The 24,766-nt window shown below is 46.8% G+C and overlaps 1 protein-coding gene across 5 annotated transcripts in view; it reads left to right on the top strand.

Moving 5' to 3' along the window:
- The window catches only part of LOC137377078 (DENN domain-containing protein 2B-like), a 565,382-nt gene that overhangs the window by 406,987 nt on the left and 133,629 nt on the right, over positions 1–24,766 (top strand). For all 5 annotated transcript variants that reach the window (XM_068046345.1, XM_068046347.1, XM_068046343.1 and 2 more), the window contains 2 exons: positions 4,832–5,047; positions 20,592–20,688. In XM_068046345.1, the coding sequence (XP_067902446.1) occupies positions 4,832–5,047; positions 20,592–20,688 (313 nt within the window). The remainder of the gene's footprint in view (positions 1–4,831; positions 5,048–20,591; positions 20,689–24,766) is intronic.

The following is a 24,766-nucleotide window of genomic DNA, read 5'->3' as shown; positions in this document are numbered from 1 at the left end:
TGGAAAAGTTTGAGGTAATATCTGAAGAGTTTTTGTTACGGTTCTTCGAGCTCAATTTAGAGTCCTTGATTGTAGCTGGATCTTGCTTTCCGTTGGGGCCCAGTATTTTTCTTAAACTTTGTTCGCTGTAGGAGACTTTTCTCTCTTGGGGTTCATGTGTCTTCAGTGGATTCAGAGGCTTGTGAGAAAGAGATGGGAGCAGACAGGAGAGATCTTCTCCGTTCAGGAGCAAACAGACACCCTCAGTTCAAACTGTTCGTACAATTCAGAAAAACCCACGTTACCAAGCAGGTTAGTCATGTGACTAACTGGTCTGACCACATCTTGGATTGTATCACCTTAGCAGTCTCTTGAATGCTCCTGTTACACACAATACCTGGTGATCAAGGTCCATTGTGGGTTGAATGTGTAAGGGAATGGTCCTTTGTCCTTCCAATCACCGTCTGTTAATATGCAAATGTCTTTTCCAGCTATGGCTGATCTGTTTAACAAGTCCCTTCTTCACTCCAGTAACAATTTAAAATCAATGTTCATATCAAAATTAATGTGCCTCATTCTTGGCAGGTGGGGGCCTAGCATGACAGCTTTCATTGTGGATCATATTTATTCATGCTTTAATTTTCAGCTGCTGAGTGCACTCTTGCCCCCTCGGTGGCTGCCAATGTAGGCACAGGCCTCTTGTGATTAGCGTCACCCATGGGCCATAGCACATGGTTCAGCTGGGTGCTAGGCAAGGAAGATATGTAGAAAGGAGGTGACAGATTGAATGGATTGAAGTGAGTCTTTATTGATTTTACTCTGTGGGGCCATCATGGTGGTTCGAAGCGGGTAAATATGAGACTGTTTCTTGCCTCCTTCGCCCGTTGCTCAATCTGTCTGACCACAGGTGCAAGGGGTTCAACATCCAGTGTTGCCTGCTCATCAGTCTCCTCCGCGCCCTCCTCATTGGTGGAGGAGTGTCACTCAATCATATCCTATCATGCAAGACCCCTCCCCTCTGCAGTTATGGATTGTGCAGAGCACAGCAGACCATCACGATATACGAGACCCTTGCGGGGGCATACTGCAGGGCTCCATTGAATCGATCCAAGCACTGGAATCTCATCTTCAGCCCAATGGCCTGTTCAATGGTCGCTCGGGTAGAGCCATGGCAAGTGTTGTACCTTTCTTCTGCTGCAGTGCAAGAGTTCCTCACAGGTATCATTCGCCATGTCTTCAATGGGTGGCCATGGTCCCTGAAAATCCCACCCTGAAGGTGAAGGGGGCCTGAAGAGCTGCGGCTCCTGGGACTGTCAAAGTATGTAGGTGTCATAGCTGCTTCCTGGGAAGCGGGCACACACCTGCAGGAAACATTTTTTGTCGTCGCAGACCATCTGAACGTTGATGGAATGGAAGCCCTTCCTGTTGATGAAGGCAAAGAACAGGGCCCTGTGTATTAATATATGTAGCTTCCAGTACGAGCAAATGCGCCACACTGCGAGCCCTACTGACAATCTTAAATTGGTTGTCAGCGTAATTCTTAGCACACTGAGGATTATTTAGCAAATGCCAGTGTAATGCAAAGACTGGCGGATCGTATCAAACAACTTGTCCCTTCCGCTGTTCGCCACGGGCAAGGTACAGGCCATACCCAACCACCCCGTGCTTGCAAAACTCAAAACATAGTGTCCAACATTAGATGTCACTGTGCGATTGGACAACATTTGCTAAATAATCCTCAGTGTGTAAGTGACAGCTATTCGCTGGTTTATTCCTCAGGGCAATGCCTTGACCAGAGTCAAGCTACCTGGTTTAAATTTCAAACAAAGCTTGGCAGTTAACTGTCAGTCACTGTCAGTCCATGGCAATGCCTCTACCAATCAGAGTTCACTTGCCAACCAATCAGCACTCTCTTCTCATACAGTATAAAGTCATTGTTTTCCCTTACATTGGTATTCTAGTGGATTATCCTGATGAGTGCAACATGAAAAGCTTCGACAGCATGTCTCTATTTTCAGCAATACTCAAGTTCTGTCCTTCCAAACGACTATTGATTTGTAATTGTGTTTTCTAATTTTGTCACTGTATTTGGTGAGTAAATAACATTTTATCCATGAGAGATGCTGTTGTTTCTGTATTTTAGAATCCAGGACCTGGTTTGACAGCCATCAAGATGAATAAAATAGTCTTGGCTACCTACCGTTAATCTCTCTGCCCCTTCCTGTCCCACTCTGCTTTTCTGTTTTAAATGACTCCTCCGAAGTACTATCCACTTCATGGTGTAAAATTCTCCTGATTTGGAGATGGCTGCTCTATCTTCGGACACACAAGAGAAGCAGGTAGAGAAGTTGCACAAACATTGACCATCACGGGTTAAATTGTCTTGTGACAATAGCAGTGTGAGAAATGGTCCGTCTTCCTATTGCTGATTTTTTTCTACTGCCTCATTTCAATAACCACAATAACAATCCTCTCCTTGAGTTTCATAGTTTATTGCATGAATTTACACTCCTGACAGTGTGAATCCACAGAGGTCATCCGATAAGGTCCATCTGTCACCCCATGATATGGTGACATGCTTTATTCTGTCAAGAAAAGTAATTCGCATTGGCATTGCATACTATTTTGCTTGCTAGCTAGCTAATACAGTTGTACTGCTCTCTGTTGATGTTTGTATGCTTAGCTACTTTATAGGGAGAAATGTGTTTTAAATAGGACTGTGGTTTTGATGGCATTAGATTGGCACACGCTTTATATACAGATTAATTGCCCAATGTCCATGTCTGAATCAATAATTTTGTCAAAAATCCATGTTGCAACAGGTCAGTGCCCATTCCTGCTTCATGACACAGATGCAGACACAGATGCATCCTGGCCCTTCCTCAGTCGGAGGTGTTGCATCACACCACAGGGCTCCAAAAAGACAGGGTGTAGGAGACCCATGCCAGGTGATCAGTAGGCATCCACAGTGCTGTCCTTGCAGAGACGAACCTGCCTTGGCAACTTTCCCTTTGCTCCTTCTCTCGCAGACTTGCTAATGGCCCTCAGCGCCCATCCTTGCTGATAGCTGACCCTCTAACCCAGTAGTATGGGCACGTGACCCTCTCACCCAACAGTTTGGGCACCTGATACTGCCAGCCAACAGTATGGGAAACCGAGACCCAGCCAACGCTTGCAGAACACCCAAGACCCAGCTCATCTGGTACTGCCACCTGAGACTCAGCTCAAACATGCAGAACGCACAGCACTGTAGGCTGACAATGACCTCCGCTCCCTCCTTTTTTAAAATTCATTCATGGGATGTGGGCGGCGCTGGCCAGGCCAGCATTTATTGCCCATCCCTAATTGCCCTTGAGAAGGTGGTGGTGCCTTCTTGAACCACTGCAGTCCATGTGGGTAGGTACACAACCACACAGTGATTGACTTCGTAGCGGTTAGATACAACTGAGGGGCTTGCTAGGCCATTTCAGAGGGCATGTAAGAGTCAACCACATTGCTGTGGGTCTGGAGTCACATGTAGGCCAGACCAGGTAAGGACAGCAGATTTTCTTCCCTAAAAGACATTAGTGAACCAGATGGGTTTTTACAACAATCAACAATGGTTTCATGGCCACCATTAGACTAGCTTTTAATTCCAGATTTATTAATTGAATTCAAATTCCACCTTCTGCTCTGGTAGGATTTGAACCCATGTCCCCAGAGCAATACCCTGGGTCTCTGGGTTACTAGTCCAATGACAATACCACTATGCCACCACCTCCCTCTTCCCCTATGCAATGCTGGTCATGGCTACCTACCCGTCAAGGCACTGAGGTCTCGCCTCAGTGCCGCCAGCTTTCAATGGCCGGGGTTCCGCAGGCACATGAGGGCTGCCCGTCGTCCACTTAATTCCAAGCCCCCCGTTGAATCACAATCAATTAGGTGCTAGTGAATTAAAACTAACTGTTCTACAATTTAAATTGCAGTCCCATCACTTCTGGGTAGCAACACTGCCTTGGTCCTTTCCCGCGCTGACTAAATTGATGTCACAATGTTGGATTTCTGGGCGGACTTGTCCAAATCAATTTCCTGCTGGCCCCCCATGCCTCCATTCCTGCTTCAAACAGCCTCACTAAATTCAGCCCAGTATTACAATTAAGAATGTGGCCATTGATCTGTGAGATATGGGATTCATCAGCAGGTTTCAGAAACTGTACATCTGTAACCCCATGTTACAGTTTCATACAGGGAATTAAGTTGAAGAATATTTCTTATTGACAGTGACAGGTCAGTGATAAAATATGTTTTGACAGACTCAGTATTTGTTTTATACAGCAACTAAATAAACTCAAGGTGAACAGATATCAGAGAAGTCACGAAATCTGTGTAGGGATTGACACCATTATTAGTAGTAGAAAACTTCAAATGATGGAAATAATTTAGAACAGATCAGGGAGAAAGGAATAATCCACACACTTACCCTAATTAGGGCAGATGTCAAATGCATTATTTATAGCTCAAGAATCTGAATTTTAAGGTCAAACTCATTTTTCAATAGCTTCAGTTTTCTTCTCTGCTATTTGGCTATTTATTGTCCATATCCAAACCAATTTGAATTTATTTAGTTTGGTTTAAAATGAACACAAATTCTCAAGTCTGCAATTAATTAGCCTTGAAATATGCATGGTTGAATTTTCGCTGTCTATGCATAATTTGGTTGGAAGGTTGAAGCAGAAAGTACTGAGTGTTTCTCAAGAACATCTGGTTCAAAAGCTAGTGATGCACAAAATAGATCATGAAATGATGAATGTTATATATTCTATTTGCACTGCAGTATTTTACTTTAACCGAGTCAATGACTTATCTTCCAAAGCTGCCACCGAAACCCAGCAGTCTGTCATTGCGTCTGAGTAGTACCATAGACAGGAAGACCCTTAGACTACCACGACTGTCCAAAAGACACAGCCATGATGATGTGTTGCTTCTGTCCCACCTTAGTGTGCCCTCTTCCCCCAGCAGCCTCAATGATGACAGCATGAGCACCACCAGTGAGCTGCTGTCTACACGCCGGTCCAGGAGGATCCCGAAGGTAAGAAAAGTCTCTTTGGTTCCTTTTTTAAATTACTGTGTAGTGCTGTATGGGAAAGGAGATTATTTTTGGTTATAGGCATCTCATGTGATATAAGCTGTAAGTACTTTTTTTCCCAAAAATATACTTTATTCGTAAAATTAGTAAAAATACATTGCAAAACAATTATAATTGGGCATTTCATAAAGTGCAATACAGATCAGTTTCTTTCAATACAGTACATGAGGTGTGTCACTACCCTTGCCATTTCAGGTGATATTTACCATGTACATTTGCATTACATACCAAAACATTCTCTGCTGCATACAGTTTCCAGTCTCTCAGTATACTGTGGCGGGAGGGCCTTACACAGTTGCCTTTCCCCATTGAGCCTTTGTGGCGGCTGCCCCAAGCTTCAGTGCGTCCCTTAACACGTACTCCTGGACCTTGGAATGTGCCAGTCTGCAAAACTCCGTCGCCGACGGCTCTTTGTACTAGGAGACCAGAACGTTTTGGGCAGACCAAAATGTGTCTTTCACCAAGTTGATGGTCCTTCAGCAGCTGTTGATGTTTATCTCGATGTGCGTCTCTGGGAACAGACTGTAGAGCACTGAGTCCAGCGATACAGAACTGCTCAGGATGAACCTCAACAAAAATCACTGCATCTGTTTCCAGACTTGCTTTGCAAAGGCACATTTCCAGAAGGAGGTGGACGATGGTCACTTCCCCACTGCAGCCGCCTTGAGGGCAGCTTGTGGAGGTGGTGACACTACTGGCATGCAGATAAGGTGTAAGTTTTTTTTTTCAAAAATATACATTACTCATAAAAATTTGTAAAAAAATACTTTACAACACAGTTCATAACAACACCAAGTTGACATTCTAAAAAGTGCAAAGGAAATCAGTTTTCTTCAATACAGGAGTGAATTGCCTCACAACTCTTCCATTCCATTTTATATGCCATGTACATTTTACAGCAAACCCATATTTGGTGTATACAACCTGAGGGGTTTCCTATGGGTCCAGCCCCTCAGTTCACTTTGGTGGGAGGACCTTACACCCAATTGAGCCTTTGCAGCGGCTGTCCCAAGCTTTAGTGCGTCCCTCAGCAGGTAGTCCTGGACCTTGTAATGTTCCAGTTTGCAACACTCGGTGATGGAGAGCTCTTTGTGCTGGAAGACCAGCAAGTTTTGGGCAATATAAATGATAGTCCTCCAGCAGCAGTTGATGTTTATCTTGGTGTGCATCTCTGGGAACAGCCCATAGAGCACTGACTCCTGTGTTACAGAGCTGCTTGGGATGAATCTCGACAAAAACCACTGCATCTCTTTCCAGAAGGAGGTGGGCAACTGTCTCTTCCCCACCACAGCCACCTCGAAGGCAGCTTGCGGAAGGGGTGAGACTCCAGGCGTGCAGGAAGGGTCTGACGGGGAGGGCCCTTCTCACCACCAGCCAAGCAACTTCTTGGTGCTTGTTTGAAAGTTCTGGTGATGAGGCATTCTGCCAAATGACATTGACAGTCTACTCGGGGAACCATCCGACAGGATCCGCCATCTCCTTTTCCTGTAGGGCCTTGAGAGCATTCTGTGCAGACCAATGCCTGATGGATTGGTGGTCAAAGGTGTTTTCCCGCAGAAACTTTCCCACGAAGGATAGGTGGTATGGCACGGTCCAACTGGATGGAGCGTTATGCGGTAATGTGACCAGATCCATCCTTCGCAACACTGGGGACAGATAAAACGTAGTGACACTTGATGGTTGCGTACTGGGGCTCTATGCACAGCTTGATGCAGCCGCACACGAAGGTGGTCATCAGGATGAGGGCGATGTTGGGTACATTTTTCCCGCCCTTATCCAGAGGTTTGAACATCGTGTCCCTCAGGACCCGGTCCATTTTAGATCTCCAGATAAAGCGGAAAACGGCTCGGGTGACCGCCACGGTGCAGGAGTCGGATATGGACCAGACCTGCGCCACATACAGCAACAACGTGAGCGCCGCGCACCTGATGACCAGGTTCTTACCCATAATGGAGAGAGATCGCTGCTCCCACATGCTCAGTTTATGGTGTACCCTGGCTACTCACTCCTTCCAGGTTTTGGCGCACGCCCCGGCCCTTCCAAACCATATCCCCAGCACCTTCAGGTAGTCTGACCTGATGGTGAAGGGGACAAGATATCAGTCAGCCCAGTTCCCAAAGAACATGGTCTCACTCTTGTCGTGGTTAGCTGTGTCTCCCAAGGCCAGTTCGAACTGGTCGCAGATGCTCATCAGTCTGCGCACAGACAGCGGGTCCGAGCAGAAGGCGGCGACGTCGTCCATGTACAGGGAGGCTTTCACCTGTGTGCCTCCACTGCCTGGGATTGCCACCCCTCTTATGCTCGCATCCTTCCTAATAGACTCAGCAAAGGTTCGATACAGCAAACAAACAAGACGGGAGAGAGGACAGCCCTGTCTGACTCCAGATTGGATCAGGAAACGTTCTGATACCCACCCATTGATTGAGACTGTGCTACTGATGTTTGTGTAGAGCTGTTGGGTCCTATTACGGATTCCCTCCCCAAACCCCATTTTGGAGAGCACGTCCATCATGTAGGTGTGCGATATCCTGTCAAAAGCCTTCTCCTGGTCCAGTCTGATGAGGCAGGTGTCCACCCTCCTGTCCCGTACATAGGCGATCGTATCCCTGAGTAGCGCGAGACTATCAGAGATCTTCCTGCCGGGTACAGTGCAGGTCTGGTCAGGGTGAATCACCAACTTCAGAGCAGCCTTGACCCGACTAGCGATGACTTTGGACAGAATCTTGTAGTCAATATTAAGCAGTGAGATGGGTCGCCAATTTCTGAATCCCGCCCTCTGTCCCTTCCGCTTGTAGATGAGGGTGATAATGCCTTTCCTCATGGATTCTGACATGCTGTCGACCAGAAGCACGCTCTTGTATACTTCCAGGTCTGGGTCGACCCAGTCCCACAGGGCCGAATACAACTCAACTGGTAAGCTGTCGCTTCCGGGAGTTTTACTCATCTCGAAGGACCTGACGGCATTGTCAGCTCATCCAGAGTTAGCGGTTTGTCCAGTCTCTCCCGCATACTGTCATCTAAGACCTCCGTGATAGGGCGGCACAGTGGCACAATAGGGCGGCACAGAGGCGCAGTGGTTAGCACCGCAGCCTCACAGCTCCAGCGACCCAGGTTCGATTCTGGGTACTGCCTGTGCAGAGTTTGCAAGTTCTCCCTGTGACCGTGTGGGTTTTCGTCGGGTGCTCCGGTTTCCTCCCACAGCCAAAGACTTGCAGGTTGATAGGTAAATTGGCCATTGTAAATTGCCCCTCGTGTAGGTAAGTGATAGGGAATATGGGATTACTGCAGGGTTAGTATAAATGGGTGGTTGTTGGTTGACACAGACTCGGTGGGCCGAAGGGCCTGTTTCAGTGCTGTATCTCTAAATAAATAAATAAATAGATGATAGGAAGGACTGGGAGGCCGTGCTGTCCATGGGCTTCATGTTGTACAGCCCAGCATAAAAGGATTTGCTGATCCTTAGTATGTTGGACTGTGAAGACATTACCGAGCTATCCTCTTCCTTTAGGCTGCTGACCACAGAGCGCTCTCTGTGTACCTTTTGGTAGGAGAAATGCGAGCACATTACATCCTGGTCAACGGAGCGGACTCTGGACCGGAAGATGATCTTGGAGGCCTCCGTGGCAAAGAACGAGGCCTGCTGGCGCTTCACCTCTTGGAAATCCTCCTTGACCTCGACCCCCATCGACTGCAGCCGGAGCAGATTTTACATTCTTTTCTGGAGTCGGGACATTTCCCTCTGTCCCTCTCTCTCGCCCTCTGAATACCTTTGGAGATAAAGAACCTCTTGATGTTCTCCTTGATCGCTTCCCACCAGTGAACTGGAGACTCAAAGAGGGGTTTCACAGTTCTGCAACCTTTGTAATCCCTTTTGAGTTCCTCAACATTCTCTGGGGTTAGCAGTGTAGCATTGAGCTTCCATGTCCCCCTGCCAACCCACCGGCTTGACGTCGGTGGATCTGACCGTGACAGCACGGGACACAAACAGGAAGTCAATCCTGGAACGGGCAGACCCATCCGATCTTGACCAGGTGTATCTACGCTGTGCTTCGTCTGCAGGTTTGCTGAAGACATCGTGCAGCTTGGCATCTTTTACTGTTTCCATTAGGAATCTGGACGTAGCGTCCAGTTTGCTGTCGTCACTCCCAGATGGTCCAGCTGCATCTTTGATGCAGTTGAAGTCACTGCCTAGAATGACTGGCCTGGACGTCGCCAGCAGCAGTGGGAGCTACTGGAAGACGGTCAGCCGCTCGCTGCATTGAACTAGGGTGTACACGTTGATCAACTGGAGTGGAGCATTGTTGTACATTACATCTGCTACAAGGAGACGACCGCCCACCACCTCCTTAACTTCAGAGATGGTGAAGTTACCTCCCTGCAGCAGAATACCCAGGCTGCAGGAATGGGAATCATTACCCCTTGACCAGATCAATGGCCCGTGGGACCACCATCGCGACCATTGCCTGTAGGTGCTGAGGTGTGGTATTCCACACTCCTGCAGAAACAGCAGGTCAGCTTTGACCTTGGTGAGGTAGTCCAAGGTTGAAACACATCGCGTAGTGGATTTAACACTACGCAAGTTAATCGAAGCAATCTTTATACCCATTTTAAGGTTAGATGTTGCTTCCCATACCAGTTGTCCTTGCTAGTCCCAGTCCTTGGGTATGTTCCTGCATACCCATAGAGTACGCAAGCTGTTTCACGTTCGTTCGGCTCAGAAACCCCTCCTGGTTTCTCATAGGGGGTTTGTTCCTCTGGGGTGACATCGGGGGGCGGGGGAGGCGGTCTTGTAGACAGCAAGGCTTGGGCTGTCCTCTGCTGTTAGTGTCTTTCCCCTCTGTTCCTCCTTGAAGATCACTGCTGCTCCCGGCTTCCCGGAGCTGGAGTGCGCCAGATGCTTCTTTGCTCTCAGTGTCCTGGAGCTAGGGTGTGCTGGGCATGTCGCTGGGTTCGGCGCTTTGGGTTTGGGGTGCGTTGGGCTCATCATAGCTTCCAGTGCCCCGGAGATGGGGGGCTTTATCTTGCAGCTCCTTTTGAGTTCTCCGCTTCTTTTTCAGGTGCCGTCGTTCCGGCCCCTCCTTGCCCAATGAGGAGGAGCTGCCGGAGTCCGTCTCAGACGGTAGCCTCCTCTTGCCACTGGTTTGCGTGATGACCTGTTCCTTTTTTGGAGATTTTTTCTTTGTGGTTTTCCTTTGTACTACTTGCCACTGACCAGTTTGTCCATCTGCTGTCTGTACAGGAGGAGTTTCTGGGAATGGGGTAGGTGTTAGGTCACTGGTTGCAGCTGCCTCCCCTTTCTTCTCCTTCTGTGATTTTCCTTGCTGCGGAGAGGGTTGCTTGTCTCCTTCCCAGCACCAGACACATTCACCATTCCTTCTCCCGGCCTTTCCTTGGACCTTGCCGCCTGAGCATAACTGAGGCAGCGTTTGGGGCAGGTTTTGTAGAGGTGGCCTGCCGCATCACACAGGTTGCAGTACTTACTCTGTTTACAGTCCTTGGTCTGATGGCCTTCCTTCTTGCAGTTCTTGCAGACGACTGTGCTGCAGTTGGCTGCCACTTGACCAGATTTGCCACAGGTGCGACAAACTCTGGGTTGCCTGCACAGACCAAGAAGCCTCGACTTTCCCCGATAGTGAAGCTGGAGGGAGGATGGATGATGGCTCCGTTGGCATCGACCTTGACCTGCCGTTCGCTGGTCCAAATCCCAAATGGATCCTTGACATCAGTGCTGCTGCCGGCCACCTCGACGTACCTGGCGAGGAAGGTGAGTACATCCACGACAGGAACATGGTGGTTGCAGAGGTGAACTGTCACCACCCGGTTGCGTTGCGACGGCAGCGTGAAGAGCGGCTCCACTGTGAGGATTGACAGCGGCGCCTGGTTTCCCCTCTCCTTGAACACCTTCAGGAACTTGATGCATCCCGCCACATTCTTGAACGTCACGTCGAAATATCTACTGCTGGGGAAGTCCTGCAGGCAGAAGATGTCTGCAGCTTGGAATCCACAGCAATCAATAAGGATTTTTTTTAATGAAGAAGGGTACGGTCAACTGGTGCACCTTCTTCCTTATCCTTCACCACCACCTAAAAGGTGTTACGCCCTCCCTGGCCTGAAGCTCTAGAATTGGTTACAGCCAATTTACTCAAAACCTACCTGGAACAGAATCAAAGGCCACTGATCATGGTTTCTTCCCCTGCCAGGTAAGTACGTATGTGCACACAATCAACACATACATAAATGATCAAAAACTTACACATAATGATGGCAGCTGAGTGACACCAAACATACCATGGTCGCTCTAACTTGCAGTAAAAGAAATTCATTCTAAAAGATCCTAACAGCGGACAACAAGTGATTCACTAGGTTTTCAATGTAGTTAAATCTGAAGAGTTTTCCATTGTTGAAGCTGGAAATGGGCATGTTCCAAAGATGCTGGGCAGGTTTGAAGATTTGTAAAGTGAATGCTACCACTACATTTTGGTGGTTGAGTAAAAAAGATGGTTCATTGTGGTCAGTGCTTTCACTTGTTTAGTCGTACATTTGAGCTTGCTGCTCCATTGCTGTGTGAGCTGTAGTATTAGCTGCAAATTTAAAGAGAACAACCATGACCTCCATCTGAACTGCAAGGGCTCTTGCTGTAGGGGAAATGTCAGAATAGTTCTGCAAGTGTTGCCTTCATGTACTCTTGGAGTTAGTAATAAATCACTGCATATTTTGATATTTTTGATTTTTTTTTTGGAGTGAAACAATGGTTATGTGGAAGAGTAGTGTTTAAAACGAAAAGTGAATTTTTACAGGTTTAAAAAAGCCATGGACTTCAGTTACTGAGACAGGGATGGGGAATAGGCAGTGGTGGGAAGGGAGCAGGGCAGATTTGATGCATTAATGAGCCAACTATCCTCATTGTTGCTTAAAGCAGCTGGGGACGTTATCATAATATATATGGTGATAACAGAACAAGTATGCCTATTATGGTGGGGAATATTCTATTGGTCTTGCATGTGCTGGGAGCACAGAGGGAAAAAGTAAAAAGAGACACAAGGAAGTCAATCAGGATTTAAACAGAAGACTGATAGCTGCAGGTGTGGACTTGGAGCTGGAAGCTAAAATGCAGTTGGATGATAATAAAAACAGAAAATGCTGGAAATACTCAGCAGGTCAGGCAGCATCTGTGGAGAGAGGAACAGAGTTAACGGGCCGGAATTTGGAAGCCCGCCAGAGACGGGAATGGAGGCGAGCAGGCCCAGAATTTCCCGGTGCAGGCTGGTATGTTAGCCTCCAGGCCATTTTTAAGGAGGGAGGTTAGGTGGGATGACCATTGACAGTTGGCCTGTGGGCTCCCTGTAGTGTCTGGAGCCCAGCAGATGCCTGTAGGCGGTCTCCTGGCGGCAGACTGCAGGCTAATGCTCCAGAATCAATTTGAGGCTCCCCCCCACAGCTACGATAGCTGCAGTGCCGGCCGCAGGTGGCCCTGTAGAGGGGTTCTCCCTGCACAATAGGGGTCCAGCAGCTGTGGCCGTTTCTTTTTTAAAAGTTTGTAAAAAAAAAAGTGTTGAGAGGGTGCCTCCAACTTGAGGTGCCCTCTCTCTTCCTTACCTGCACCGGCAGGCAGGCAGCTCCTTCAGTGTTGGAGGACCTCCTATTTGCCCCCCAGCTTCCAGAGCCCACTGGCCACCCTAAATTGGATGGCACGCACTCGCAAGCCATGAATTGGCCGTTCCTTTGAAAATCGTGAAGGATGACTTTTTCCGACACAGTGCTGTGTCAGAACCCAGATTTGATCCCAACATCGAGATGCCGACCCCAAAACAAAAACCCAACCCAACATCTCAGGTCGATGACCTTTCATTAGAACTGGGAAAAGTTAATAATGTAATGGATTTTAAGAAAGTGAAAGGAGAGATTAAGGACAGAATTTTTAGGCCCCGAGGGAGACGGGCATCATGCACAGTGTGCGTGTAATTTTGTTCCACCGGCTGGCGTGCCATTTCCTCGACTCCATCCCGCCCGCCCCTGGGCCATTTTCCCGGAGGTGGGATGAGGAGGTGGCAGGGCTACTGCCCGGAAGCGGCAGGTGGCCTACTCACCGAATTAAGGACCTACTAAGGCAGATTGTCGGAGGCCGACTGGAATTCAGCCTGATAGGTCTATCAGGGCAGTCCTGTTTGTGGATTTTGGGAAGGAGCTAGAAGCAGTCTGTTTGGGGTTGGGGGACTTTGAGGTTGTTCTCACATTGATCAACTTCTCCCTTAACTCCACTTACTTCCTCCAAATAAATATGCTATGGGTACCTCCATGGGTCTGAGTTATGCCTGCCTTTTTGTGGGATTTGTAGAATACTCCTTGTTCGAGTTCTACTCAGGCCACCTCCCTTACCTCTTTTTCCAGTACACTGATGGCTTTATCAAGCTGGTTCCTGCTCTTGCCCTGAACTGGAACATTTCATCAAATTTGCTTCCAATTTCCACCCTTCCCCCACCTTAAAATGGTTCATCCCCAAATCTTCCTTTCCCTTCTTTGACTTCTCTATCTCCATTTCTGGGGATAGGCTATCAAATAATATTCACTATAAGCCCACTGACTCCCACAACTTCCTTGTCTACACTTCCTCATAACCCATTTCCTGTAAGAACTCCATCCCATTCTCCCAGTTTGTCCGTCTCCATCACATCTGTTCTGATGATGCAGCCTTCCCTGCCAGTGCTTCTATGTCTTCCTTTCACGTCAACCGAGGATTCCCCCACGGTGTGCGGTTCTGTAAATAAAGTACTTAAGATAATTAAAGTGGCAATTGGTATTTTCTGGGCTCGTTCCAATTTTCCGAAAAGTGCAGGGGGGTCAGGGGGTGTCTGAACCCCGGCAGGTATATGGGGGCAGCAATGAGATGGCAGCTTGGGTCATTACTGTGTTTGGCAGTGGTCAGGTGAGGCAGTGTGCCTTTCCAGGAAAGCTGGGGCAGCATGGCCATAACATGTTTTAGCAAGGAGGGGGAGTTCAGGTGCCAGGGCTTTGAGGTCGAGCCTCCATGATGCCATCTGGCTACTGGCACTTGGGTGCATTGAAACAGGGCTGGGAGGGTCTGGGGTAGTTAGAGGAAGCATTTGGGGCACTGACCCTTGAGACCAGCAGTGCCCACCAGCTATGGGCATCATCTGCTCAGGAGGCGGGTCCTCCAGCGAGGAGGAGCACCTAAGGAATGCTGACTTCACACAGGGAGACTTCCAGGGAACGCTGGCTTCACTCAAGGAGGGCTTCAGCTGCGTTCCATTGCTGGCAGCCCTTTAAAAATAACGTCAACACATCCATCAGCGTCAACTGATGCTGCGGCAGCCACCTAAAAGCTCGCCTCCAATGCCGGAATGGCTAGCGCCCCCATCTGCGAGTATTTCATTTGGCAGTCGGTGCGAGATAGCAGTGCAATTGTGGAGTGGGTCGGGAGCGTCATGCTGCCTGCTACTGGCCTAGGTGTCCGCATCTCGGCTACGCTCGTAAAATCTTGGCCTGTTTCTCTCTCCAAAGAGGCTGCCTGATCTGCTGAATATTTCCAGCATTTCCTGTTTATATTTCAGATTTCCAGTGTCCACAGTATTTTACTTTTGTAGTTGGAATATATCTGGAAGGAAAGACAATGAATTACACAGCCTGAAGTTGTTGGGATGGAAAGAATTTTTAAATCATAAAGAGGAATGTGCTCTTCCACCTCTTCTACTTGCTCTGGATGCTATATTTTCGCATTCCATCGTAGCAGTTCCAAGAGCTTGACAAACATATTACTAGGTTCCTCTGGCCAGGAAGAAAGCCAAGTATATATCTGAGACTGCTCCAAGTCCCCAGGAAAAAGGCAGTCTTAGTCTTCCAAAGTTACAGCACTACTACTAGCAACCTAATTCCAGTGATTATTGCCTGGAGCAAGAGTGCTCCCAAATTTGCAATGTGGAGACAAATGCCCTCCTGCCAACTCCATTACAAATAGCCCCCTTCACAGGTCTCTCGAAAATATCAGCAAGTGCCTGGAAATATCATTGGCTGTGGTAATATGGAGGGAAGCCAGTGCCACAGTGAAAGTGCTACAGACCCTGCTGCACATCAGTGGCTGCCCCAAGGATCTCCATAGCAGTGGTGGTTTCAATACAAGACATGATGAGGTTTGGTATCAAACCAAGTCCTGAGAAAGCATGTAAACTTTTTCTATAAAATAATTCATTATTCAAATTATTTTTTAAAAAACAAAAACATAAAGACACTGGCCGGAATTTAACGCACTTTAATTGCCACTAAGGTCCTCTTCCAGCTGCACTTTGGTACCTGATAATACATGGTGGCCTCCTTGCATGCTTGGGGCGGGGGCACGGGTGGGGTCCCAATCAGGCACCCTGTGCCCAACAGAAGGCATCTCCAGAAGCACGGGCTGCCCCCGCTAAAAGAAACCCCTCCACGCCTGCACTCCGCACCACCTGCTTCCTTGCTGAGGCCTAGCCGATTGTCCCTGGCGAGGCCTGATCCCACTTACCATTTTTGGAGGCCAACGTCTATGGACCTCTTCTTGCTGGCTGCAGTCCCAGCAGTGACCCCCACTCCTGGTGGCGCTGCTGGGACTGGAAAACTGCTGGCCCTCTGATTGGCTGGCAGCTCTTGGAGGCCGGACTTCCTGTCTCAGAGGGGTGGAATCCCTGACTGAAGCCAATTAAGGGCCTGAGCCACGCAAAATAGCAGCATGTCTTATTTATTTATTTTATTTAGAGATACAGGCCCTTTGGCCCACCGAGTCTGTGTCGACCATCAACTACCCATATTATACTAATCCTACATTAATCCCATATTCCCTACCACATCCCTACAATTTTCCTACCACCTACCTACACTAGGGGCAATTTAAAATGGTCAATTTACCTATCAACCTGTAAGTCTTTGGCTGTGGGAGGAAACCGGAGCACGCAGCGGAAACCCACGCGGTCACAGGAAGAACTTGCAAACTCCACACAGGCAGTACCCAGAATTGAACCCGGGTCGCCAGAGCTGTGAGGCTGCGGTGCTAACCACTGCATTGCAGAGCTGGTGGAGGTTGGCTCTCCCCTGGTCTTCCAGCCAGTGGGTGGGGCCACCGCCTCGCTGTTAAATTCTGGACATACTGTTAGCAAGTTTGCTAAACCGAAGAGTGGACGCATGGCTGTAAATTTTTGTTTCAATGGGCCCGCCCCATATTCCCCACCATAATAAGTTGTCCTATGGGCTGAAAAAGAGCAGAACTCTGCTGGATCTGGGTGCATTCCAAGTCCTGCCCATTACCCCCCCGCCTCCATAACCATTAAAATGGCGCTACGGAACCCTTTCAGGCCACAAGAATTTCAAAACTCTTCTTATTACACCTTAAATAGTAACAATATAGTAACACATCGCGTCCACGAGCTGCTGCGGAATCCCAATTCGCACCCGCAGCTCACTAGCAAAATGTTGCAGACCTCCTGACTTTGCCCCAGGGAGGCATGGCGGTAACACAACCAATAGCATGCACCTTTTGGGCCGATTTGAAAATCCGCCCCCAGTGTGTGTATTATATACTATCAGCAAAATCTTATAAATGTCAATCAAGCGTCCCCTCACTCTTCTAAACTCCAGTGAAAACAAGCCCAGTCTGTCCAAAACCAGCCGCCGATTTGCATATTTACATGACTTCCTGCCAGTTTTGGGTGAGAGTGCTGGATGCCTATTTTAAGACTAGCTTGAAAATTGAAACAGGTGAGCAAATAGGAACAGGAGTAGGCCATGCAATCCCTCGAGCCTGTTCCACCATTCCATTAGATCATGGGGCTGATCCGAATCTTATTTCATTTACCCACCTTGGTTCCATATTCCTTGATACTTTACCGAACAAAAATCTCAGTTTGGAACATTTCAGTCGGCCCAGCATCAGCAGTTTTTTGAGGGAGAGAGTCCCAGATTTCCAATACGCTTTGTGTGAAGAAGTGCTTTCTGATGTCACCCCTGAACGGCCTAGCTCTAATATTAAGTTATGCCCCCTTATTATGAACACCCCCACCGGAGGAAATAGTTTCTCCCTATCAACTCCTTTAATCAATGGGTGTCCAAGATTTTCATCAGATTTTTCTTTGCCAGTTGTGTGTTTTTCAGGTGAGAAATGGCTGGAAGATGAAAATCCTGTGTCACTGTTTCTGTGGTTCTATGCCTAAACTTCTAGAATTTATTAGCATATTCTCTTGTCATGATTGCCAAACAGTAAAACAGATGGAATTCAGCAAAGGAGGACAAAGGGATTGATTGAGAAGGGGAAAATAGAGTATGAGAGTAAACTTGCAGAGAACATAAAAACTGACTGTAAAAGCTTCTATAGATATGTGAAGAGAAAAAGATTAGTGAAGACAAATGTGGGTCCCTTACAGTCAGAAACGGGGGAATTTATAATGGGGAACAAAGAAATGGCAGACCAATTAAATACATACTTTGGTTCTGTCTTTACAATGGAGGACACAAATGGGCGGTGCAGTGGTTAGCACCGCAGCCTCACAGCTCCAGCGACCCGGGTTTGGTTCTGGGTACTGCCTGTGTGGAGTTTGCAAGTTCTCCCTGTGACCGTGTGGGTTTCCTCCGGGTGCTCCGGTTTCCTCCCACATGCCAAAGACTTGCAGGTTGATAGGTAAATTGACCGTGGTAAAAATAGTAGTGTAGATAGGTGGTAGAGAATTGAGGGAAAGTGGGGATGTGAGAGGGAAAAAATGGGATTAATGTAGGATTAGTATAAATGGGTGGTTGATGGTCGGCGCGGACTCGTTGGGCCAAAGGGCCTGCTTGACTCTCTCTAAATTACCTCCCAGAAATGTTGGGGAACATAGGGTCTAGTGAGAAGGAGGAACTGTATGAAATCAGTATTAGTAGGGAAATGGTGTTAGGCAAATTGATGGGATTGAAGGCCGATAAATCCCCAAGGCCTGATAATCTACATCCCAGAGTACTTAAGGAAGTGCTTTTGAAATAGTAGATGCATTGCTGGTCATTTTTCAAAATTCTATAGACTCTGGAACAGTTCCAATGGATTGGAGTGTAGCTAATGTAACCCCACTATCTAAAAAAGGAGGCTGACATCAGTAGTGGGGAAAATGATCGAGTCAATTATGAAAGATGTAATAGCAGAGCACTTGGAAAACAATGACATGATCAGACAAAGTCAACATGAATTTACAATCTACTGGAATTTTTTGAGGATGTAACTAGTATAATAGATAAGGGAGAACCAGTGGATGTGGTGTATTTGGACTTTCAGAAGGCTTTCGATAAGGTCCTACATAAGAAGTTAACATGCAAAATTAAAGCACATGGGATTGAGGGTAAGGTACGGACATGGATAGAGAACTGGTTGGCAGACAGGAAACAAAGAGTAGGAATAAACGGGTCTTTTTCCGAGTGGCAGGCAGTGACTAGTGGGGTACTGCAGGGATCAGTGCTAGGATCTCAGCTATTCACAATATATATTAATGATATAGATAAGGGGATTAAATGTAATATATCCAAGTTTGCAGATGACACAAAGCTGGGTGGGAGTATGAGCTGTGAGGAGGATGCAGAGTAGCTCCAGGGTGATTTGGACAGCTTAAGTGAATGGGCAAATAAATGGCAGATCCAGTATAATGTGGATAAATGTGAGGTTATCCACTTTGGTGGCAAAAACAGAAAGGCAGATTATTATCTGAACGGCAATAGATTGGGAAAGGGAGAGGTGCAACGTGACCTGGGTGTCCTTGTGCACCAGTTTCTGAAAGTAAGCATGCAGGTGCAGCAGGCAGTTAAGAAGGCAAATGGTATGTTGGCGTTCATAGCGAGAGGATTCAAGTACAGGAGCAAGGATGTCTTGCTGCAATTATACAAGGCATTGGTGAGACCACATCTGGAGTATTGTGCGCAGTTTTGGTCTCCTTATCTGAGGAAGGATGTTCTTGCTATGGAGGGAGTGCAGCGAAGGTTCACCAGACTGATTCCTGGGATGGCAGGACTGACGTATGAAGAGAGATTGGGTCGATTAGGCTTGTATTCGCTAGAGTTTAGAAGAATGAGAGGGGATCTCATAGAAAACCTACAAAATTCTGACAGGACTGGACAGACTAGGTGCAAGAAGGATGTTCCCGATGGTGGGGCAGTCCAGGACCAGGGGTCACAGTCTTAGGATAAGGGATAAACCATTTAGGACTGAGATGAGGAGAGATTTCTTCACCCAGAGAGTGGTGAACCTGTGGAATTCTCTACCACAGAAAGCAGTTGAGGCCAAATCATTAAATATATTCAAGAAAGAGTTAGATATAGTTCTTAGGACTAAAGGAACAGGGTACTGAGTTTCGACGATCAGCCATGATGGTATTGAATGGTGGTGCCGAATGGCCTACTCCTGCTCCTATTTTCTATGTTTCTATAAAAGTGTGAATCTGATTTATAATCTTAGTGCTGTAAATTTTTATATTACTACTACTGAATGTTCAACACAAGTGTGGTTAATTAATTGGGCTGAATTTTATGGCCCTCTCGAGACAGATTCGGAGGCGGGGGAGCCCATAGAATTGCGACGGAAGATGGGGATGGCCTATTAACAGCCACTTAAGGACCTCTTCCTGCCACCACTGGGATTTAACCCAGTAAAACGAGGCATCCTCCCTGCCAACTTGGAGGGAGGTGGGGGGCCTCCTCAGTGGGATATTTGTGGCCCCTGGAAGGCCCAGCCAGGAAAACCTGCAGCTCCCTAAACCCCCTCCCCCCTGCATTTTAACGCCCACCCGCCCAACCCCTTATGCCAGCGTCTGCCAGTCTGGCCCGGCGACCTCACTTACCTTGGATCGGGCATCAGCACTGGGCCCGGCTCCAAGGCCTTTTGCAGTACTGGCAGTAGCCACCGCTCCCAGTGGTGCTGCCGATACTGCTGAGCTGCTGGCCCAGTATTTGGCCGTCAGTTCTTGGAGGCAGGATCACCGTCTTGAAAGGGACTGGGATCCTGGCACTGGACTGTTAATTGGCCCAACCCCGTAGAATTGCTCTGGGGGACGGGGGATGCGGCGGCAGGGCTCCAGCTGGCCAAGGGGGGATTCCCCCCGTCATTTCAGCCCAGCACCGGGAGCCCTGCCATGACCACAAAATCCAGCCGATTATTTGCAATTTACAAATAATTAAACAGAAACAGTTAACTTAATCAAAATGAATGGTATTTGTTATGCCAATAATTGATCATTTTATCTGTTTATTCATGAGCTTTAACAATGAAACTAATTTGTTAGTATCAGCATTTGTTATTGACTTACCTTAGTTTATACTGACCAGATATCTAATGGAATATTGCTTTGTTGATGAGTATTGATTTCAGGTACACAGCTTCCAACACTAAAGCTGAAATATCTCAATGAGAGGTGTTTCTTATTAATGAAATGGCTGAACCAGAACAGAAATTAATTTAGTTTCAATAATGAAATGTTTGTGTATCTTCTTTAACTTGCAGCTTGTTCAGAAAATTAATGGCATCTATAGTGCAAAGAGGGGGAAGAAAAGGCTGAAGAAGCTTTCATTATCAAACTTTGAGAATGCATCTCTACGAGGTAAGGGAATGAACAGTTACCAGCATCTTGTGGGTATTAATCCAGATCAAAAAACTCCATTCAAAACACCTTCCTTCAATCCCTTCAACAAAAACAAGGGCTGGAATTTTACACTCCCCCCCCACCCCGGGAGCAGGCTGGGAGGTGGCGGGGGGACATAAAAATTGGATGGGTTGGTGGAGGCACTATGCCTGTCACCTGCCTGCCCCCGTCCCCATCACCTACCTGCCCCCACTGGTATTTTACCAGCAGTACGGGAGGTGGCAGGTGGCCTGCCTTCCCTTGGGCCAATTGAGGCCCTTAAGTGGTCAAGTAATGACCACTTAAGGGCCTCTTTCCATAGTCCCTGGTATTTTACCAGCGACAGATGGGCACCTCACCACCTGAGAGGCTGCCCAGTTAAACCTGGCAGTTTCCTTGTGAGCTGGGGGTTGCCCTCTTAATCGGGCACGCTGTGCCCCATGGAAGGCTCCCCCAGTGCATGGGCTGCCCCTGCTGGAAGACCCCCCCCTGCCCTCTCCATCAACCCCCCTCCTTCTCGCCCGGGCCTGGTTGATTGGCCCCAGTGAGCCTCGACCACACTTAATTGCTTCCAAGACTGGCGTCCATGGTGGCTCTTCCCGCTGGGTGCAGTCCCAACGGTGGCCACTGCTCCCGGTGTCTGCTGGCCCTCTGATTGGCGGCAGTTCTTGGAGGTTGGACGTCCTGCCATGTTGGAGTGGCGGGGAGGGTATTGGGAGCAGAAGCCATGACTGCAGGCAGTTAATTGACTGAGGACTGTTAAATACCGTTATGGCTTCCAGAGCTGACAGAGGTGGACTCACCCCTGACTTTCTAGCCGGTGGGCGGGGCCACAGCCTCCTCGTAAAATACTGGCCAAGAAGTCATGAATGCTCAACAGTAAAACAGTTAACCCACCCACTACTTGACACCAGGATTGTAAGCAACATTATCAATTAAGAAATCCACAAGGGCATTTTTGAAAGTTTCCCCTCTCTCTCAAACCATCATTTTGGTAAAAAAATTGTGCTAAATTTTCCACACATTAACAACGAATACTTGGTAAGCACAAATTCTCAGTTCATTTGCTCCACATTTTCCTTTCCATCCTCCTTTACTTTCCAGGTCTTGGCCTTCTGATTCCAGTGGTATTAAACCCAAATATAGACTGACAACTCATTTGGCATCATCTCCAGCTAAACTGGTTGGAGAGCTCACAATGCACACTCCTACCAGTTCCAAACATAAAATGAAATTTGGGGTCCTGTGCACATCAGTGGTCTCTGAATTATATATTAAAGGGACCTACTATGGGAAACAGACAGGCCCTTTGGCTGCCCATAGCTAGGCCTTTGTAAAAGTGCAATGAGCAAAATATCAATGTGAATGAGCTCTTAACCAACCACGTAGGTGTGACACCCTGGTCCAACAGAACAGGAAAACATTTTGAGGTTGATTTTCATCTACAGTTCTAATTCCGTTCTAAACCATTAAGAACTGATGAGAGTCCCTTCTCAAAAATCAGCTGCAAATACCATTTACTTCACTGGTGTAAATTTATATACATAAGTATTCACAGTGCAAGGTCAGATGGGTCTAGGGCAAATATTAGTGGTAGCAGAGGAAAGTTGGTTTAGGGAGGACACTAGTGGTTATCAAAGGAAGAGTGCATATAATTGAAAGTTAAAGGAATAAGGACAATTAAAGGGAAACTGCAAAATTAAAGGATAAAAATTCTACAACGAGGTGCCAATTATACTCAGTATTCCAAACCATAAGCATTTTTAAACAATAGTATTGTTTTAAAAAGTTGGTAAAAGAACCAGAATCATTTTTGGTCTATGTTGAAAGCTGTCAAAAAAAGGTTATAACTTATTTAAATATTCTAGATTTTTTCCCAGGACTGGGAGTGGGACAGTTGTGTAGATTTTCCTGATTCCACAGATATACCAGCTGGCTTCTGTTGCCTTCTATAACTAAATGTACTTAGAATGCCATAAACATGATGGAGTTGATTTGAGCAAAGAATTGTTTAGTGATCTAGAGTAAGTAAACAAAATAGTTACTGGGGTCTTTAACCTTGTTCATATTGACCCAGCTGGAAGTAACAGAAATACCAGAGTTTAAGTTCATTTTCCTCTTTATTATTTTGTTGACGTACTTAAAATTGCAGTACTTAAAGAGGAAAATGTAGTTTTCCAATCACAATGTGACACTCTCTAAGTTAATTTTTCCTCATTTTTGAAGCCCTGCTGCATGCCAGGGCTTAGGCCAGGCCTAACTCTGCCAATACTGTTGCATAACTTGCTGTCAGGAAGTATGTAAGTGTAGCCTGAGCTTGATTTTCAAGTGCTATCCCACTTGATACTTTTCACGTCGCCTCCTGGTTCCCAAACTCAGCAAGGATGGGATTAACAGTAATGGCTAATCCACCGTCTCCTAACTCATCAGACAAACTCTTAAAAATTAAGAGATTTGGTATAAACATCATGAGTTTGTATTTTTTTCAAACGTAAACCAATATAGATTGATAGTTGATTTATAAACCTCGTTAGTGGCTTACTAAATCTCTTAACAGGGCAGAGTTACGAAAACCGTGAGCTGATTTTCAAATCAGGGTCAGGAAGCCGATGCCTGGATAATTTCCGGGTCCTGAGCCCACTCTGCAAACTTGAAATGTAAATGCCCTAATTGGGATGGCAGCAAGCTTGGTACCCAATTAGTGGAGCTGATGTAACCAAGAGGTGGGAGCTTCCTGCAAAGCGCAAGCAGCAAAGGCAGATGGCAGCCATGATGGGGCCTGCTGCCGCCTAGCTGAAGAAAGCAGGCAGCACCTTGGAGGGCCAGCAGCCTCACCAAGCACAAAAGTGGCCAAACAGAACAATTGGAAGATAAAGCGCCTGATCTGGTGCAAGATCCCCTAGCTACTGAAATGTTTCAGCTTAAGAAAAGTTTACCCCTGCTTGCTTTGAACCTGACAGCGGTGCACTAACCTGCACCAGACTCTTCGGGTTCAGCAATTTCTACTTCAAAAATTGCCTTCTCTCCTTCCATAGCCCGTTATCCAGCTCCTCAAGGAGCTTTTTTGGAGGCAAACGGGTTCTCCCTTCCTCTGGAATGGCACTCCCTTTGAAAATTGTGTAGCATTCCGGAGGCGGCAGGATCCAATGCCGCCTTCTGGGAATGAGATTTTCAAATCGCGCCTGAACTCCTTCCCGACCCTACCAGCAACTGAAAATCCCGGCCTATATTACTGAGTCTGGTATTGCTTTACAAAAAACTTATTAAAAAATCCTACCTGCTATCACCACATGTATTAAAGAAGGATCCACCCTCAATCCACAGTCAATATTGGCTGAAACAGCTGCCTCCTTATAGGATGAAACCTAACCTACGTGTTTCAGCTTAATGTATTAATACATTAAAAATACTTTTATCTACAGTGACGTATCTTATCACCTCCAAATTTGAGTTATTCAAAATATGAAGGTGGCAGTTAAGTTAGTACAAACGTATGAACAATAACTGACACATAAAGACCCTCTGGTCCATCCAGCCTGTCTCTCACAATTGTGTATCACTATATATATCCTACCCATCAATAAAATGTACAGATTTCAATTATCAATTTTAGTGATCAGTTTCAATCGTTATTTTCATTTGCAATATCTTGGAATAATTTAATATAGCAAATGAACATGGTCATGTAGAATAAAAGATAGCGAATACTACAGTTGTGCTGCTCTTTTAGTACCAATAGACAATAATTTGCAATGCTACAGTACTCTTTATGCAGGGACAAATCTCAAAGTGTTTTACATCGAAGACTGTAAAACCGTGGATGCTGAGCAGGAGTGGAAAGTTTAAAAATAAAAAGTAGGTTGGGAAATGAAAGGTACAGTAGAAGGAAAGTGCTTTAGGGAGTTTTTCTTCAAGTGGAGAGCATGGAGAGAACTGAATAGAGAGGGCAAGACTGTTTTAGGCCATGAGGGGCCATGAATAGTGAAGTAAAAAACAGTAAGAAACTTGGTGTTAAAAGAGTGGAGGATGCCTTAAGGAATTTGAAGATTAGACCAAA

Source organism: Heterodontus francisci, chromosome 14, assembly GCF_036365525.1.
Source record: "Heterodontus francisci isolate sHetFra1 chromosome 14, sHetFra1.hap1, whole genome shotgun sequence".
In the NCBI taxonomy this organism is placed as follows: Eukaryota; Metazoa; Chordata; class Chondrichthyes; order Heterodontiformes; family Heterodontidae; genus Heterodontus; species Heterodontus francisci.
Note: the sequence above shows the minus strand (reverse complement) of the source record. Positions and strands in the feature narration are given on the sequence as shown.